The 19,877-nt window shown below is 44.1% G+C and overlaps 1 protein-coding gene and 1 long non-coding RNA gene across 6 annotated transcripts in view; one reads left to right on the forward strand and one right to left on the reverse strand.

Annotated features, from left to right (window-relative positions):
• The window catches only part of LOC125907550 (uncharacterized), a 275,982-nt gene that overhangs the window by 143,752 nt on the left and 112,353 nt on the right, over window positions 1-19,877 (forward strand). The window lies entirely within an intron of this gene.
• On the reverse strand, window positions 1,185-18,447 carry LOC120954861 (very long-chain-fatty-acid--CoA ligase bubblegum). 4 transcript variants are annotated; one of them, XM_040375138.2, is made up of 9 exons: window positions 18,341-18,447; window positions 11,237-11,679; window positions 10,919-11,129; window positions 3,976-4,077; window positions 3,481-3,881; window positions 2,961-3,411; window positions 2,609-2,878; window positions 2,371-2,491; window positions 1,185-2,257 (listed from the first exon to the last, which is right to left on the reverse strand). In XM_040375138.2, exons 2-9 carry the CDS (start codon window positions 11,617-11,619, stop codon window positions 2,184-2,186), a joined length of 2,013 nt encoding a protein of 670 aa, XP_040231072.2. In that variant the 5' UTR covers window positions 11,620-11,679; window positions 18,341-18,447; the 3' UTR covers window positions 1,185-2,183. The 4 variants fall into 4 exon arrangements, with proteins under 4 accessions (XP_040231072.2, XP_040231073.2, XP_040231069.2 ...); XM_040375139.2 differs by having other exon boundaries at window positions 18,337-18,428; XM_040375135.2 differs by lacking the exon at window positions 18,341-18,447 and adding an exon at window positions 17,683-17,839.

Consider the following 19,877-nt stretch of genomic DNA (forward strand, 5'->3'; position numbering starts at 1 on the left):
CGATTGAAAACACATCCGAAACAGGGCGGCGGCAACATTTCGATAAACATTCGCTTTGACTTTTTAATGAGCCGTCGCGACGGCGAAACGGAAAGTCATACACGGAGCGTTATTAACCGAAAGTAACATGTAATGAAATTACTGGCTTTTCACTTTTAAATGGCCAATACTTTTAGCTGCACACAAGCTGCCAATATTACGCTGCTTGTTTGTGCTGCCGGAAATGTCTTTACTTTCTCTTCTTCTTTTTTGTACAACCAATTCAAGAGATTTCCACAAAATCCTCCAAAAATCCATCCGAAACACTTCCGCCTATTTACAAAAAAACGCCGCCCCGCGATTGTGCGCCACCAAACCGGATGTTATTCTTAATCAACGCTACACCACAACGCTCTAACAGTGGCCGTGGTCGATGGGGGAGATTTTGCACTCGTTTCAAATCAACCACAGCGCCGCAGAAGATTCGGAACCGCTCTCACTCCCTCCCGCTTGATCCAGCGCCAGCCTTCGGGTAATTGGAAAGTAAAAATTAAATTAAAATCAAAAAGTCAAACTGCCGTCTTGTGCCACACCTCCCCCCTTACCTCAAAAGTCCCACAAAGTTATCCTGATGTCCCAGCGAGATAGTATCGGCCGCTTATAAAATCTTCGCCAACTTGTTTCCGCTACAACTTTCCGATTTCCGACCCTTTCCCGAAACGTCGATAGGGTAAAGGGTGAGGGTTTTTTTGCTTTTCTTTTGTCGCTTATCACTTTGTACTTGAGCAAAGAAACCCGAGCAGGCGCTTTAAAATACGTTTGCCTCTAGGCAAGAGGAAGTCCCCCTTACATCTAGGACATTCTTCGCTTTACTATTGCCGGGACCAGAGAGCACAATCTATTAGATGCCGCCAAGCATTGTACAGTGAATGTAGAGCAATATATCTAGGCTACACTGCTTTAAACGAGAGGATTTGAAGAAGAATTTTTCGCCCCGCTCCCGAGAGCGAAGATACCTTTAAGTGATAAATCAACCAGATCCGAAACGGCAAATACCATCCAGTTGGGTACAGACGGAAGGACAGAAATCGACGAGGGGAAATAAGACGTCCCGCTTATCACCGGCGAGGTTAAAGTCGATCGATCTAGCATTTCGGAAGATTCCATTTCGGTTGCGCACTCATGATGTATATTACAATAATCTATTTTCTAGTCTTACAAAACAAACCCGGTCGGTGTTTGGGATTTTTATTCCTCTTTTCGTACGAATCGTGGCGCTCCCTAGACGATTAAGAAAGCCTACACGAACAGGTCATCTATTTACAGCGAAGCCGTCCGTGCGTTGAGCGCAATTGTCCTTCCCATCTCCAGTCGCTGTATCGATTGAACGTATCGGAGCGCAAACTAACCACTGGGCCTAACTTGACATTACGCGCGATACATCGTCCGGGAACGGCTTCTTTGTACATAATAGTATTACAACAAGGGACGAAAGTAGGGACAACTGCTACAACCACTACGCTTCGTTCGCCCATTCGTTCGCTCATTGCGTCTGGCACTATGCGTTCACTCTCGATTTGCATCACCTCCGGGCGTAAACAACTCTACATAATATCACCAAACAACTTACGAGTAGGGGATGAGGAGAAAACAAAAAAAAACAAATGTGGTAACAAACTTATCGGAAATTATTGTTTAGCGCTGGGGCTAAAACGTTAATGCTAAACAATCACGCTACACGCGCGCGCGCGTGTGTAGCGGCTAGCGTGGCTTTTTTAGCACCCGCCATACCGTTCTAATAGTGTCGCACCAGTCCCATCGTGTTCCGCTTTCCGCAATGCCACAAAAAAACAGCGCAGAAATATGCAGAATGCTTACATAATTTTGTTATATATCTGTGTGTGTGTGTCCGTCCGTGTTTTTCACACTATCTACGATACTCTTAAACGATATCAATTGCAAAGAAGCAAGGAAACATTTTGCAAAACATGTTACCACTAAACCACTAAGCGCACGCACACCCCCTCACCGAATGGTCTCGTGCGGTTCTGGGTGCGGTTCGGAGAGGGTTGCGTGTGTGTGCGGAAGCGAACGCCCCGGTACGCTTCGCAAAACAAAACCGATAACGAAAGAAAACTTAGCATACATTGCACAACTTGTTTCGCAAAAGTCGATAAACCGAATTTAAGCGCCGGGCTTTGTTTCTATGCGTAGAACTTTTCAATAATGTCCTTGTTCTTTTCCGCCACAACGTTACGTTTGATCTTCAACGTAGGGCCTGCGCGGGTGGGATGGAGATGGAAGAAACAGAGAGAGAGAGAAGAAAAGAAAGGAAAAAAGTTTTAGTAAAAATAGCTCACTGGGTAGGGTTGGCAGCATCCGGGGACGTACCTAGCTCGCCGCCAGGCACGGAAAAGTCAGACTTCAGTAGGGCAAACTTTTGAATCTTCTGTGCGTTCGAGATGGCTTTCTGGTTGGCACGATCGATTCCCTCCTGGAGTGCTTTCAGCACCTGTGAAAAAACGACAAAGCGACGGAGCTCAATTAATCAATCACATTTTGTGACGCCAGCTCCTAAGAACGGCTGGGTCGAACAAGTCACCCAATAACCCAAAAAACAACACGCTACCTTCGGACAGGGACCAGCTGCATGGATCTCGCTCAGCTTGCCGTACTCCACGCCGAGCTCCTTCAGCGCGGCGATCGTTTCCGGCGTCAGTTCGTCCTTCGGTTCGCCGCTGTCGAGGTTCATCTGCGTTTTGAGCGTGATCAGCATGGTCAGGAACTTGCGCTTATCGCCCACCAGGAACGCATTGCTCACGTACGGCAGCTCATTCTTCACGAGATTCTCCACGTGCACCGGCGGGATGTTTTCACCGCCCGCAGTGATGATAAGTTCCTGTGGAGAGCCAGCAAACCAACAAAAAGGGAGCGATTAGCAAACCGCAAAAGGTTTAAACTACTCGAATCTCCCCACATACCTTGATGCGTCCCGTAATGTACATGAAGCCTGCCTCGTCCAGGTATCCCACATCGCCCGAATGCATCCATCCATCGTCGTCGACGGCTTCGCGCGTTTTGCCCTCCTCGCCAATGTAGCCCATCAGTACGTGGCGACCGCGCATGCAGATTTCACCGTGCCCTCGCTCGTCCGGTTTGTCGATTTTCGTCTCACAGCCGCCGAGCGGTTTGCCGATCGTGTCAAAGTTGTAGCTATCGGGTGCGGTTAGCGAGTGCGCACCGGACGTTTCCGACATGCCGAACGCTTCCATGATCGGCAGATCCAGGCTCATGAAGTACTTCTTCGTCTCCCGGTCCATCGGTGCGGCGGCCGTTGCCAGCGTTAGGCAGCGGCTAAACCCGAGCGCATCCTTCACCTTCGACAGGATGTAGTTTTTCACCAGACGGTACTGCCACGAGTTGGTCGGTTTGCTGTGGACAGAGAGCGAAACGGAGCGTTAACACAATGTTGTAAAAAAACTAAAACTATCCCACACGCACCCTTCCATGGCGTCCAGATGGTGCTGCAGCGTTACACTCTTCGCCCAGCCGGCCACCAGCTTCTTGGCCGCCCCGCTCTGGGCACCGATCGCGAGCATCTTCTCCTGGATCTTCTCGTACACGCGCGGCACCGCCAGCATGCGCGTCGGTTTCGCCTCCTGCAGCGTGTGGAGCAGCGTGCCCTTCATCGCATCCTTGTCGGCGAAGTACACGGTGCAGGCGAACTGCAGCGTCAGGAAGATGTCCACCATCTGGGCGGCGACGTGGCTGAGCGGCAGGAAGGACACGAGCACCTCCTCGGCGTACCGTATCTGGTGCAGCCGCTTGCCGATTGCGTACGAGTCCCAGGTGAAGTTATCGTGGCTGAGCATGACACCCTTCGGATTGCCTACCGTACCGGACTGGAGGGAGAGGAAACAATGGGAAGCGAATTTAGCCATGGTGCTGCACACTTTTCGCAGCGTTGGTTCGAACAGGAAAGAGTTTCTCCCTTACCGTGTACACCAGACAGCAGCATTGATTGATGGCGATGTTGGCAAGGCGTCTGTTAAACTCTTCCTCCACATCATCAACGTTCATTTCTTCCAGCTCCGACCACTGCAATAAACATGAAAAGAAACGGAAAAGGTTAGAGTATTGTATTGCTTTAAAATTGTTTTAAAAATAATCTTTTAATGGTGAGTTAAATTGCGGGAGCAGTAAATTAAAGTGCCATCTAAGGAATTAAACCACCCCGAAGATAGAAATAGAGCAATTTTGGCCAAATGTCCCGTAACGTAATCACACATCGTTTGCGGTGCGGTTTGTCACAGTGGGGATGGAACGGGACATCTTCATCTGCCAAACAGAATGAGTTCTTTCCACACTCATAGCCCAGCAAAGGAGAATGTAGATCGTTAAAAGTGAGAAAAAAACGAAACCATTTCACCTATTTTCTTCCGAAATCGGAAGTTGGGAGCCGTGGACCGGTTATGCGCAACCACAGATTGGTGATTCGTGTCCGCAGTCCAGTCACGACCTGGCATGAAGTCATTTTGAGGCGCAATTTTGGTGGGCTTGGTGAAGGAAAAAAAATAACACCCACGAATGCCTTGCCTTCGTTGCCTTTGCCGTTTGTTTGTGCTGGCAGGAAGAAAACGTGTCCTGAAGTGGAAATTGTCTTGTGCAAACACAGCCACTCGCACGCGTTGCAAGTTCAAGCAATCGCCGTTTTTTTTTCGTATTCGGCTGGTTTTTTTGTTCTCCCTATTTGCCTTCTTTCATTAGCAATTCCCACGAGACAATTGACAACTTCCGCAATGCAATCGATGGTATGGTTAACCCACGAGTCCTTTCGATGAAAATCAGGGAGGAAAAGGAGGGATACAGAAGCCATCTTCTAAAGGGGTAAAGGAACCGGGTTCCCCGTTCCGTAGATACTTTAAAGATTGCTTTGTTTTCCGTGCTTTGTTTCGACACAAGCGAAGTCGTATCGTTATGTGGTATCCCCCCTTTTTATTAGAGCCAACAGAACAGAACCCGCATGAGGTGGAAAAGCATGTTCTCGGTCGGTTTATGTGGGGTGAAGCTTTGACTTCCATGCAGTGCAGAATCATTTCTTCCCATCATCATCTACGCGATTCAAACAAGAAGGGAAGGGAAGAAGTCGAAAAAGAGGACCTTTAATAGCATCATTCGGTACGTGTGTTCAAATAATTCACACGCTTGTTTGGTCTAAAATGTTTTTTTATCCGTTAAATAATATCAATTGATGTTCCTGATGCACATTTTGAGTCATCAGACTTATGCTATTCTTCTACCTATTTTTACTATTAAAATGAAAAAGTGGATTAAAAAACGAAAGTGAAAAGTGGAAAGAAAGTTAATCATTTCTGGGGAAATTTCTGAACCCCAAAACACATTTCCTATCGAAATAATAACGTATGGAGAATGTCGAATTTGGCTGTTTTCTTCTAAATAAACCTATTTTTTGTGTAGTTCCACTTGAATTGGATGGTTTGTGCCATTAGATTTTTTAATTTTATACGACTATGACTGACGTATACAAGTTTGTTTGATTTTGAAAGATTTTTAAAAATCAACTGAAAGGATTTTTTTTGCATTTGACAATTGATGTGTAGAATCATACAATTTTCTTAAAGATCTGTCAAGTGGTCTATTGGGTGCAATTTAGATACTTTGTGTGCATTGAACTTTGGTAACTAAAAGTAATATATTCATAAAGTAAAAATACAAAAACGAAAAAGACACATAGCAATATATAATTAGGCAAAAGATAAGTTTTTTTCCATAAATAAACATGAAAATTACAAGAATAGCAAAAAGACAAACAAAACTGATATTGCCTGACTGTATGAAATACTTGAATTGATGTTAAACGCATTGGTCTTTTATAACCAGAGAAACTTACTATCATTTGATGGGCAAGGACTATCCACAAGATTCCATGGCACATCAGAAGCAGAATATGTTCCACCACTTCTAACAAATATGTTTGAAACTCGTTTCAAACTGATGGTCTGACCCAATTGACATTTTCGAGCACGAATAACCAAGAATTCGAGCAAATTCCATTAAACTGGAGCCTTTAGCTTCCCTTAAACTGCACCAGTTAAGGGAATTTAGAATAAGACTTTTAAAATCAACTGTGATGCGGCTTTTTCGTTGCTTTCTTCTAGATTCACTCGGAAATTATGTTTCCTATCGTTACCGTTGGTCATATAGTCATTTTATACTTAAATAATACAGATTTTTCTGAAAATGACGTCACACAAAATTTGCTTACGTTTTTCATCAAAAAAACAAAGCTATGAATGTAAAATGAGCACGACGGCATCGTCCATCGATTGAAGAAAGTTTAATTTACGAACACACCAAATCTTGGCGCTTACAACAGAGTTGATCACTCATAAATCCACAATTTCAGGCGTAACGAGTACTAATCGAGCAGATATGGAAAAAAAACAATTTCGAGCAAATGTCACTAGGGGCATCAGAAATAGCCATTTCATTATTAGCATGGGCATACTGCCCCATCTTTCCTTACTTCTCGCAACCGGTATTACCGGCTACAATCTTGAGGATAATCAAAATATTGAGATATAGAGAGAGCGTGTGTTTCGCAAAATGGAAAATGGAAACTTCCTCAAGTCAGGACATTCAAGTGTTATTTTGTCCTTCAACTAGCGCAGCACTCTGCAGTATGATGAATTCATGCTTCCCTACAAATACCCAGCACGCCGGCTACAAACGCGCACACGCAAGGTACCCAAACATATCAATCATATGCTGAAGAAAATTGACTATTTGTATCCAAACCAACCACCAACCAGCATATTCCATCCTTCAAAGGCAGTCGAAAACATCCCTCACCCATCGACACATTCCCCCCCTCCCAGAAGTCCCATCGTTTGGCCACAAAATTGGAACTTGATTGGATCGGTACAGGTCGTGGAGTTCTACCGCACTAAGAAAACGCCGGTTGCAACGGCTCGTCGTTCGGGGGAGGTCCTGCTACACTACTTCCTGCTGCCATGAATTGGTAGCAATTTGCTGTCGAAAATGTTTCTCTCTACCAGTGCGCTCGCCGGCCGCAAAGCGGAAGAAGGCGATGGTGTGATTTATTTGGTCCGATTATTTATGATACATTGGAACGCTTTGGTTAGTTCGCGCTGGAAAATGGTAAGGGATCCGTGCGCGTCTCCACAGCTTCCCAGGGGCAAGTGTAGAAGCAATATGGAATCAAGCCTGCAGCCGGTTTGTACACATGGGACGGAAGCCGTTCGGAACTGGGGCGTCCGTGTGAAATAATGTTCTCTCCAATGGTAGATTTTTAAGGCACAGAAATGCTGTGTCTCACTCCCAACCAACGGCGGGCTTCGATCATCCCCTCCACACTGTGGCTGCCGATGATGCTGATGATGATGCGACAATGTTGAGTTTGCAGCAGTTTGAGCAGCACGAGATTTCGCCCTCGCCCTACACCCGGTGGGGCAATCGAAAGTGAAATGACAAGTGAGAATATGTCGAACCGATGTAACCGCCTCCTCCACCCCGAAGAAAGAACCACATGCCACCGCATGGTTGGTGATGGTGGTGTTGCTGGTCGTGGTGATGATAGCAAATGAAAGAAGGAATAAAAAGAAACACACACGAACCCCTGTACTTTATCGACCTTCTTTAAAAGGAAGTAAAATGGGAGAGCGCAAAAGAAAAATCACCTCACACGGTTAGCAACAACACGCGCTTGACGCATACACGCGCGGCACTGGGGTAAAGAGATCGATGGACAAGTTGTTGGCGTAAAGGATCCCGTTTATATGACGCCATTATACGGCTGTACGGCGGTACTGCAGATAGTCAAAGTGCGTCGCATCGCAGGTGTCATCATCGTTAATGTTTCGCTTTCCACTTTCCCGCATGGCGTTTCTCACACAGAAACCGTCCGCTTTTAGGAACGTTAGGCAGGAGAGATGGCTTAGGTTTAACCGTAGCCGGCTTATGGTAGCATGATTAATGATGTTGTAGTTGCAGGTTTGTTTTTTTTTTTCTTTTGCAGCTGCTTTTGAGCTTTGCCGATCCGATCGATGTGATTTTTTGTGATGGTTTTTCCTACCAGTCCAGTGACCCTAGCAAGAGGAGGCGCTTAGTTTAACCAAAGGTTAGCGTTTTTCTAATGGTTTCGAAATGAGTTCAGGAAAAGTGATAATTAAAAAAGGTCAAGCAAAAAAGTAACAACAAAAAAACGATACTTTAAGGTTGGCTGGAAGCTTACATAACCATATCGTTATCAATTTCAATTTAAATAATATCCCCTTGATCATAGAATGGCACACTGAGCCCTTCATTCGTTTTCCATTAAATAACACATCATTTAAGAAACTGAACCTCCTAACCTTTGCATTGCAAAACCTGCTCACTATTCATTAGTTTCATCGGGAAAACAAGAAAAGCACGGTACACGAAAGCCCTCGCCCACTCATTAAAATGATCCCAATCTGCAATTAGTTAAAGCATTTTTTCCCTCCTGCTAGAGCTATTCTGCCACTTCTTCTGGTGCCATTTTGCTAATTTCATCCAATTCGCAGCATTTTGTGTTTGCTTTTTGCTAATTTCTACACCTTTCAGTGCAGAGAGGACCCCCGCCGGCGGTGTGATGTGCAAATTCGTGCACGGTGCAATTTCGCTTCCGTTTACCGTCCCAGTCCCCGGCCAGTACTATTTGCCTGCAGGTTAATACAAAAAAAGACCCCTCCACGGCACGTTTTGCTAGCGGAATGAATTTTAATGCGGATTTTACCGATTGGTTCTCTCATTGCCCGTGCAATGGGGAGTAAAGCGAGAGCGCGGTGGAGGACAGTGAGCAGAAACAAAAAACTTGCTTTCCTCTTTATTTTTTCCTCAACACGCCGATAAAGCAGATGAAAGCTATTATCCATTCTTTTTTCACACGCTACACTCCCATGGGAAATGGGAGAGAGAGAGAGAGAAAAAAACAGCGGTGGAAATTTCGATATAATTTGATACGAGCTTTTTTGTTGTTGTTGTTGCTTCCCCTAGGATTGTACCCTTTGATATTATGTCCACCAGCTCTCGAAGCGTTCTGACACCCCACACACACCACAGGTTGATAATGGAAAATCCAATAATATTCTAATTGAATTGAAAACACCTCACTGTCATTTGCGATTCCTTTGCGAAGTGAATATGTGTGTGTGTTTTTTTTCATGGGAAACATACTTATTTTTATTTCCACTACAGTAAGCACATCAAAGGATTTGCTAAACGATATAAGTTCAAATGATCAATCAATATCAAAATTAAAATAGTACAAAATCAATAAATTTATGAATTATTATGCGACACTAAAATATCTTTTCGAACACCGTCTGGTTTCATAGTTTTATGGAAATCTTTAAATATTTGTAATTAATGATATTGTATTTCATCCTTCAAAGTTTTAAACAAAACTTAAAAAAGAAAATTTAAGTTTTACTCTGATAATAAAGTGAAATTCGGTTTCTTGAGATGTTTCTAGCGTCTTTAATAGGCATGCATGTAACATTTTAATAAGTAATAATAAAAAATAAATGAATCCAACCATTGTCAAACATAGTAAAATGCATCAATTACACACAAATAAAACCCCTTTTTTTGTTACAACATTATCCAACACCATCTTCGACTAAATGTGCACTAACGCACTATTAAAACAGTGTTTCACAACCCTCTTTTTAAATCCAATCGAATGGATTTAATGTTAACAGTGCTTATGAAAAACGAAAACATATCGAAAAAAGGCATTCGGCTGGTGGTTGTATATTCGACAGTATTGTAACGATAATTCCTAATAACGATCAAATGGGAAAAATGCCTCTAGACATAGCATATATTGACTAATATTGTTTTGTCCGACTATAACATCATCTTGTTTAGTATACAAAACCCGTCTTCGTAGGAGATTCTTTGTCAACGACGCATCCAAAACGTCCAAAGATAGGTAGGCATATTCCGTTCTGATTTGTATTGATTTTTATGATAAAAAAATACTTTAGTATTATAATTTTTCAACCCAAATCAAGTAGAAATCAGTAAAGCTTAAAAAGTACATCATTTAAGCATAATCGTTAAACGATAGTTCAACGATATATTATATTCAATCGAGGCCTATGAGTTTGTCTGTGTATTCAGGAAGTGATCAAAGTAACAAAACTACTATTTGGTTAATGAAAGGAAGGTGCGTGCTATTGCTATTACCCATTAGCTTAATCAATGTTCTATAACACTGATAAAAAAAAGTTGCTGTATAAAGTTACAAAACAGGCAGTTTTTAAAACGGGAATCGAATTGCTCAAGGGGTCAACCGACACGCATATGATAAAACACAGTAACACTTCAATAATTTACAACAACAAAAAAAGATAGACATCCAACTGACTCATTACTCAATTGACCCTAGCGAAAGCGAGAGAGAAAGCGAGAGACCAAACAAAAAGCACCGATCCCGATACAGACCCGAAAGGCCAATTGCAACTGTTGATTTACAAGAGTGCTTGAATTGATATAAAAACATACATACCACACCATCACACTACACCCACTACGCGGCGTTTGATGTTTCCCCGTGGCTCAAATGAAGTGAGTGTGCAAAGGGATGCAAAACCATTGAACGCGCCATAAAAGATATCGTGCACGGGACGAAAAAAAATGCCCCTCATAACCCCAATGGCCAATGGTGCTGACTGGTCACTTGAGCCAAAGCATTCGTAAAGCTTGCTGACCAAACCAAACCAAACCAAAGCGACAACAAAAAAACACCCCCTCAAAAACGTCCCTGTGAATACATGTGCTGAACGTTGATAAGTGAATGTGAAAGAAGAAAAAACGCCACAGGAAACTCAATTTCACTGTGGCGTGTGAGGAGGGTACTGAAACTTACACGATAGAAGCCATCGTCCCGCTTGACGTACGGTGCGTACGGTGGCATCGTTTGAATGACGGTTTTCAGGTGCGGCAGGTTCTGACGAATGGAGCAGATTTTCTCCATTTGCTTCGCATCGTCCACCACGACGATCTGGGCCCGAGAGCTTTCCAGCACGTGCTGTACCGATTCGGCCGAGTTGGTCGTGTACACGCCGGTGATGATACCTCTGCAAATAGACAGGGGAAAAAATGGATTAAAAACGTACCAATGAATGTTTTAGTGTGAACACAGTAGCAAACACACACACACCAAAAAAGCCCTACTAATGCTTACCCGGCGTGAATGGCCGACAGTTCGGACACGAACCATTCCGGGCTGTTGAACGCCAGCACCGCCACGGTGTGGTGCGGCTCCAGCCCGAGCTTGATAAACACCTTCGCCATATGGTGGACCCGTTCGCGGTACTCGCGATACGTCACGGTTTGCCACTGTTTCTGCGCGTTCCGGAACACCATCGCCGGATGGTCGGGATGGTCGCGCACGGTACGGTTCATCAGGTCCGGCACGGACAGGGGGTCGAGCGAGGCCAACCCTTCCTTGGCGATGCGCAGCTTCACCGGGACGGCCGGATCGGTCGAGGTGTAGCTGTCGGCGGGCAGAATGCGGCCCGTCGGCCCGGCCGGAATCCGTCCATTCTCCTCCTGTCCAGGCATCATTGTCTAAGCCTGTTGCGGTAGTTGGGAATCGATCACCTGCTGGCGTGTGACGCGACGCGGCTGCAAAGAAGAAGAAGAAAAAAATGCAATAATCGGTTAATGAAGCGAAACAGCATGGACTGACTTCTAAAGCACAATCTAATGCAATACAGCGAGGTTATTAATGCGATAGCGCAGTACACCATAAAAGGGTCTTTATCTAACGATCACGCTCAATCGTCGCGATTACACGCTAATTCGATTGCTCCAATATTTGCATCGTCATGTATCGGGCGAGAGCTGCTGTCACGAGGATGTGGTGGAGGACGCGTATTTGACGTCATTTAATGGTAAAGGGAAAGCGTTTGCGAGGAGAAATACAAATGATTTGACGTTGAAAGTTTAATAACAGCTTATTAAGCGCTACTAGCATGCTTGTTTGTTCTGTTGCTTGATAGATGGCGCTTTAAATTTACAAAACATCTGCTATGCTCATAGTACGTTGCAGTAGCCATATTAGAGCTTCTCTATTTCATTGTTTATCGTGCAAAATCCATACCACAACCACATGTTGCCATTGACGAGAAGACGTTCCACGCAGAGTACGTGACGTGCATCCTCAAAGAGAAAAAAACATACGACAACTGACATGCGAGCTTGATTGATAACGGGTAATCACCATCAACGTATCAAGGGTATTACATACATGATGATGCGCACCAGATAATCCAACCAAATAAGAAAGGAAGCGGAAGCAGCGCCATGTTGCACCACGTTGCATGCAAACAATCCACACACCAGCGCTGTGACACTCCTTGGACATGGTCGCCATATCGGACTTTATCTGTTTTTCCAGCCAGAAGTGTTTGCCACTAGAATTCCCAATTTCACTGAGCTCAAAATTCAACAGCACCAAGCAAGTGGAGGCGGCAAAAAGAAAGCATGCAATACCTTCAACACTTCAAACACGCGAACAACGTGGACGGGCAGACAGCAACATTGGTTTTCACACAAAAAAAGCGTGGTAACACAATTCTGGGTTATTGCACAATATTTTGAGCACAGCTTAAGGACTCCAGAGCTCCAGAAGTGGAGAGGATGCGATGGATGAAACTGATGACTACTGATGGCACACTTCACCGACACCAGAGTGCACGCTGCCTGGTTTCGGTTCAAACATCAGTCGCCACAGCCACAGAAACTCGAAAGGGGAGACTCGAGTACGATGATGATGCATCGTCGATTCGGAACAGGACATAACCAAGACTAATAGTTCTTGTTACACAGTTTGTCATGGGTTTTCTTTTTTTTGCGGGGAACGGTGGCCAACGATAGATCCTAACCACGCGATATACCGCACCGCCGGTTCAACCCGAAAGTGAACTGAAAACCCCCCTTAAGCAATCAATGGAGAGGGGTGGGAAGCGAGGTGCCGATACCGATGGGGCACCAGAGTACACTCCTGACACACACACACACACATAAAGAGAGATTCTCTCAAACACTTTGTCGAAAAATCCCAACCACTCGTACACGAAAATGGGCAAAACATCCCCGAAAACGCTCTCCCGTTACTCTCCGCCGATAGCATCTTGGGCGGTATTTCGCGTTTGATGATAAAATAGGATAAAATGCAGCATATGCAACGCGCTGGTACTATGCGGTCGTCCAGCAGTCGGCCAATATTTGCACTTGCCATGGTGCGCCACATCACGACCAAAGCAAAGGGCGGGAATGTGGCTCGGCAGCAGCATCGATGCGCTCCCTGGGGATGCCGGGCCACGATTGTAAAACCGTAAAATCCCTATTTATGAGCACCGACAGATTCTGCAGCACCATTCAGTATGCCCGCACCCGCCTTCGGGGCAAAGCAAGCCGAACTTCGACTTTCGCAAACTTGCTGCTCGACCATTTCTTAGCCACGTTTGAGAGGTCGTGGATTGGATTGGCCGAGGTTGAGGGAGAGAAACAACCCCGAAACAACCGAAAACTTTGCCTCCTTACGGCCATCATCAGACCATACACCATAACCCACTGAAATGGCTGCAATACGTATGGGATAAGCTGTTTGTGAATAGGAGCAGCACAAGGGCCATAGCATCAGCAGCATCAACAACGTTATCCGTAGCACAAGATGATGAGGAAAGAACAAGAAGAAAAACGAGTTACCAAAATGCTGTAGCACTCGACGGCGTGGCCGGGCCGAAAGTAATGCCCGAGAATACTATCACTTCCGGATGGCACACCGTACACCATATGATGGAAGCTGTAATTTCTTTACTGCACTTTCCATCACAACTCCATCGGCCGGTGCCTACATGTGCTGATGCAAACCGGCGCACGATAAGTGTCCTCAGGACTATTAGGAATGTTGTGTTTTGGTGTGCATCGTTGCCCATGATGCTACAGCATCGATGAGATGGTCTATTTTTATGACTTTGCCGGTACGAAGTAATCTCTCAAAGAATCATCCAACCTCATCAAAGCGAACATCCCTTGAGGGGAAGGGAAGACACCATGCGAGAAAGTAAATGTGATGGACGAATCAATCAAACGGAACTGCAGGTATATCGTGCAGAAGCTCGATGCAATTTCGGTGATTGGTAAACATACCAGATGGGCGATAGATTTAATAAGTTTGGGCAAATGCTAACGTCTCAACCGTAATATTGCATCCCTGGTAAGCCTGGAAATTATTGGATACATTATTAAAAACAAATGAGTACTCATTTCTTACATGACTCACTTTAAAAGCACTTGTTCTAGGATATCTAGATGTTTTATCGAGAAACTGCTCCAGCATCTTGCACCTTGGCAGGAGTTTGTTAGATATTGTGATTATATTGTTCAATTTCATTAATGTTCTTCAAATTTAGTGTTTTAGATTAAGCGTGCAAGAGAATGCAACAACATTACATTGATCACACTCTGGAATGAGGATGATGACTGCAACAGTATAGTTAAAATCAGACCCTCGATTTATCGTACCAATCACATTAAGTCATCTCACCTTTGAACTTTTAAAATTCCCAACTAATAGACAAACTCTCTCACAAAATGATGGAAAAAATTACAATTATCCATGGGATTCCCAACGATTTTTTTTTTTTCAATTGATTCCAAAAATGATTTGGATTCATGCCCTGGTTTATTGATTTATTGGCATCAATATTTCCAGTGCGGGACATAACCTACGGGACATAACCTAAAAACCGTATGCAATCCTTTAAAGTACCTCTGGAATATAGGACAAACTTATTTGGACGAACTAACTAGATTAGTGTTAAATTTAACACATCACACATATTTCAAACAATGAATGAATGAAGCTCCCCAGTATAATTAACAGGAATCATCTGGAGAAGAATTCCATTTGAAGAGGAAGAGAAATCGTGCTCTGGACAAAACTTCTGACTGACAAGAAAAATTATAATTTATAATAATGCATATAGCATAACAGTTCATTCAGCCTTCTGTAAACAACAAATCATCACAGTACGTAGCACTACCGCTGCCATTGTCTTAGGATCCAGCCAATATGTTTCCGTCTATGAACCTACTTTTAACCAACACCGATAGCATCATATCGGCCAAATTTCACACATCATTCAAGCGGCCAAAAATAAAATCTTGCCCTCCCGCTTGCTCACTCGTGCCACTCGGGATATTTCTTCCCGTGTCCGCTTCCCGTGACGTTATTTCCCGGTTCACGATAACGCAATCGCAAACCCAACCGACTGCACTGCGCTCTCAATCGGCAATTGAATTGTATTAATTTCACCCGTTTAATCGATTGATTGGCGAACCATTTGGCAGCTGCCTGGTGCTGCCTGCGGCTCCATCTTCCCATCAGCTGTTGCACCTGCTCGGCTGGCAACCAAAGGTACGCGCATATCTGCTTCGCACAGAAATGGACAGTGCAATTTAAGCAATCTCATCCCGCGCAACCAAGCCCCTCGATAAGAGCCCTCGATAAGCGATTGCGGTGGGGAGTGGGCGCATGCAGCTGGCGACACCCGGTGAAGCTCGAAGCTATTTTTGTACAGCAAATCATTTGAATTCTATCGCTACATATCAACAACCACCATCATTCCCGCGTTTTATTGGGTGGATTTGCACGTATATGCAGCAGGATTTATGGTACAATGCTGGTGCTACGAACGAGAGCTGTGTATCCCCTCTCTCAAGCTCACGCAACCACGCAAAGATGGTTAAACTCGTGTTGCACGCAGCCAGCACGCATTAAAGCCGTTTACTTGATGCAGCTAGCGAAGCGGCAAACATGCATTCTTCCCACCTGCGGGCAATACACATTTCATATGCAATCAGGCATCATCATTTGGTGTGCCGTGTATTTAATTCCATTTTTATTACCGGTAGCAGCACCAACGCCTGGAGCACGGGAACGTATTTTGTGCAAACACTTCCGCAAAGATAATATTAATCCTTGAACAAGGTAATGACGGCCGGGCGGTGGCTGTTCAATGCATTATAGAGCTATACAAATTAATCACCGAACCAACTGACGATTACCGGAATGCATTTTATTGGTTAATCGGAGGAAATTCATGACAATCATCGTTAGCAGTTTTCAGTTTACGAACAAAATTAAATAAACTATATTTTTTATAATAAAATTATGGATTACTATTCCAGGTTATATTTAACATTGTTTCAACGATCAGCTGATGATCATCGTGTACCTTTTGTCTGGTACAAAGCTTCTTTTTTTCAAATGAACTCTATATGCATGGTAACCTTCTACTTCCTCATATGAAATGCCTTCAACGTATCAAACAAAGCGTCGCCCCACGATGACTTGACATTGTCGAATGAAAAAGCCAATCACAATTCCAACACACACACTGCTTTGGCAATTGGGAAACCCGTCAACAATCGCTGCTCTTCTACCTTCGACGTAGACAAGGTACTCGCATGTTCCCTCCGCTGTACGCTTATCACAATGCCTGATGACGGGCCAAGGTGTTGCAGCAATCCAGTAGCACACGCAAAATGCGTGCCACTAATCAAAACATTAATGTTCAGTGTGTACAAGTGTGTGCAATGCTCTAAACGCGTATCCAAAATTTGGTGAGCAGCAATAGCAGCAGCACCACCACCACCGTCACCTTCGTGCTCCAATGTCCAGTGACAAACCCGATAACACAATCGTTGACAGGTTTAATACCCCTCATTAACGATAATCAACAGCGGAACTAGCTTAATTGAACTGTTTACTATTGGAGCTCAATTTCCAATAGGAAGTGTTTAGGATCCAGTTATTATTGCTGAAAAAATGATTTAATCCTAAATCCATGGATAAGATGATCGTACAAAACGAGCACACACGCACACACACACACAATCATACAAAGGCACACCATATATCATCGTATAGCAACAAAAATGCACACAATTTGAGTGGTCACTATCAGAGATCACCGGACCTTGAACTTTGCTCTTTTGACTGCTGATCGGACGGGAGGGAGAGAGATGTTTCCAGTTTACGTAACAGTTTGTGCGATAGTACAACTTCATCTCCCTGCAGCTGCGTGTTACTCTGAATGAACAGGCGCTATCGAGCTTGAAACGAGATAAGGTAGTATCTGCAATATGAGCCTGCGGGCCCTTTTTGAAACATCAGCAGAAAAATTGTCAAAATTCATAGTCGTTATTTATTGAGAAGTTCTGGGATGTTCTTGGGATCACAATAACCTCTAGGATGGCAATACTATAAAATCTCGATACCAACGATACCAACTCATTGGAAAGTGTAGAAGTTATTAATTGTTACTGTTGTACACAAGATCCATCAAAACATCTAAACGCTTCTCAAACGTTGCCATTAAAACGTGCAATAGGCTCCAAAAACCGCCCAAAAACGATATCTCAATTCATCAAACATAAAGATCCGAAGCATTTATCCCATGATGGTGCTACTATCACATCAATTATTTCGCCCAGAAATCATAACCACTCACTCGTCCCGATGCGTTTGTCCGGCGACTGAACTCCAATGGTCACAAACTCTCCTCCGCCTTTCGAACACGTATGCAACCTCCTGGTGGACGTCACAAAACTCACCAGAAACAAAAAAAAACACTGAATACTACGCCAACCACACCAAACTACAGCCAAATCGCACCACTTTCACCGTTCACCTGCGATCTCGGAGCACGCTATGCCAGAACTGAGCACCGGTCACGGTTCGATCTCGCCACGAAACCACCAGTGCCAGCCTCTGATCCCGATCCCGAAATGCCTGTCGAAACGGGTAATCTAATCATCAATTGCTGGTTCCGCGTCCTCCTCGACCTTCCCGTGTCATGGGAGCGGGTGGGGAAAATGAGACGAGGTACACTGATACCGATGGCAGCTCGAGCCTCGGCACCTTGTTGCATCGTAGCGTGCGCGCCGGTCCAAAAATATGCCACCGATGACGTTTCATTACGTTCATATGGGAACCCTATGCGAGCGACACGTTGTACACGTAGTATAGAAGTTGGTTTTTTGGACACATTTGAAGATTATCAAACCAACTAAAATACAGTTTAAACAACTAACTTACATAAGCTCACTTCAACTGTCACAGACTATGTGTTTCGTTGATGTTGAGCCTCCACAAGCGACACGTAGCACACCAACTTCTTCTGAGTGTAGTGATTTGGAGCCATATAACGGTAACTTCGCCATATCTTACTTTATATTAGTTTGGAAATATTATTCGAAATCACTAACTTACTAAACCAAACTCAAAATAGCGACCCCAACCGGTAATACACCATGCCTAAAGCGCCTTTTCATCGTCGACACTAAACACAATCTATCACAGTGCTGGTTCTACCGTACTACCGCCGTTCGATGGCGCTTGCTGATAAAAAGGACCATTGCCGGGCCATGCCAAACCCCCCAATACCACCGTTCAACAACGTGCAACAACCTATCGCTGCACCGGTTCGCGGCCTGATAACGCATACATGTCGGCGTCGGTTTAGGAATGAAAACGCTTCATGCCCGTCGTGCCTCTGGGCTGGCCGGTAAAGTGGTTATTTTTACCCGTCCATGGGGTCAAACATGGATGCGTCCTGGAGCAGACATCACCTCCCGGATGCGTTTGTCGGGGTTGGAGGACTTTTTTTGTGACCAAGTTGTTTTTACGGGACGGTATTTAAAAATATAAACGAGTTGGAAAGACAACTGATAATCGAAGACTGGAGGAAACTCTAGAAGTTTTTTCCCCGTCCCCTAATCTACAAAATGCCCTTTGTACCTCTACTACTGCCAGTATTGTATGCGTTCTAAGTAATTGATTTGGGAATGAAAACAGAACATGCCACATTCAACTGATTAGCTCTCATTTGAGGAAAGGTCATTGTATTTCTGTAAATTATTTTAGTTTGTTTCCTTGCAGTGATCTATTTTAGGGGAATTTAACATTTTTATGTTATTATTTACAATTTGTTTTTGAAAAACATTTATAAATCATTACGTTGGATAGGTCTATTATTTACGAATGAAATTTTAATTTCCTATACAACCTCATTTACAAAATAAAATCAGAAATTCAGAATCTGATGATGCTAGAAATCTTTTAAATCCTAAAAAGAATGATTCAGGATCATGAATAGTTAAAGGTTTCTGATTCATCATAATAAACACATGAATATTTATGGTTCAGGATCATGAACTCTCAAGAATGTATAATTCAGAATCATAAAGATTCATCCGTTCCTGATTGAAAATCCAGAATGTTCAAAACTTTGATCCAGAATGCTTTGAATCGATCAGATACATAAATGAAATGGTGATTCACTTGTAATTCATTTGAATTAAAGTTATGATGTAGTAAAAGAACAAACTTAGTTTATTTTCCATATCCTATCTTCCTATCTATTTTGACCTATCTTTCATATCAGCTCCACTCTCGCGTGAAGATCAACCCACAACTATACCATACTGAATACTCCGAGCTAGTGATGAGCGGGTCCAACCGAAGCTACCGGGTGGTGCCATCCTTAAGCGAGCGATTGAATAGCCGGTCGTCAGGTCAATACCCGATCCAAACTCGCTGCACCAACTGGTCATAGTCACTTAGGCTTTCTTGCACTTACTGATCATTCGAGTCGATCCGAACTCGGTACACCCACGAGCCAGATTGGATTCCGACTCCGAGCTAGCGCATCTGCTGTACCCACGGGTGAAAATCGATTCTGACTGGCTAGCACCCGCCTGCGGGACGGGTCGTGAATTGAAACATATGACCCACCACTACTCCACGC

Source organism: Anopheles coluzzii, chromosome 3, assembly GCF_943734685.1.
Source record: "Anopheles coluzzii chromosome 3, AcolN3, whole genome shotgun sequence".
Lineage (NCBI taxonomy): Eukaryota > Metazoa > Arthropoda > Insecta > Diptera > Culicidae > Anopheles > Anopheles coluzzii.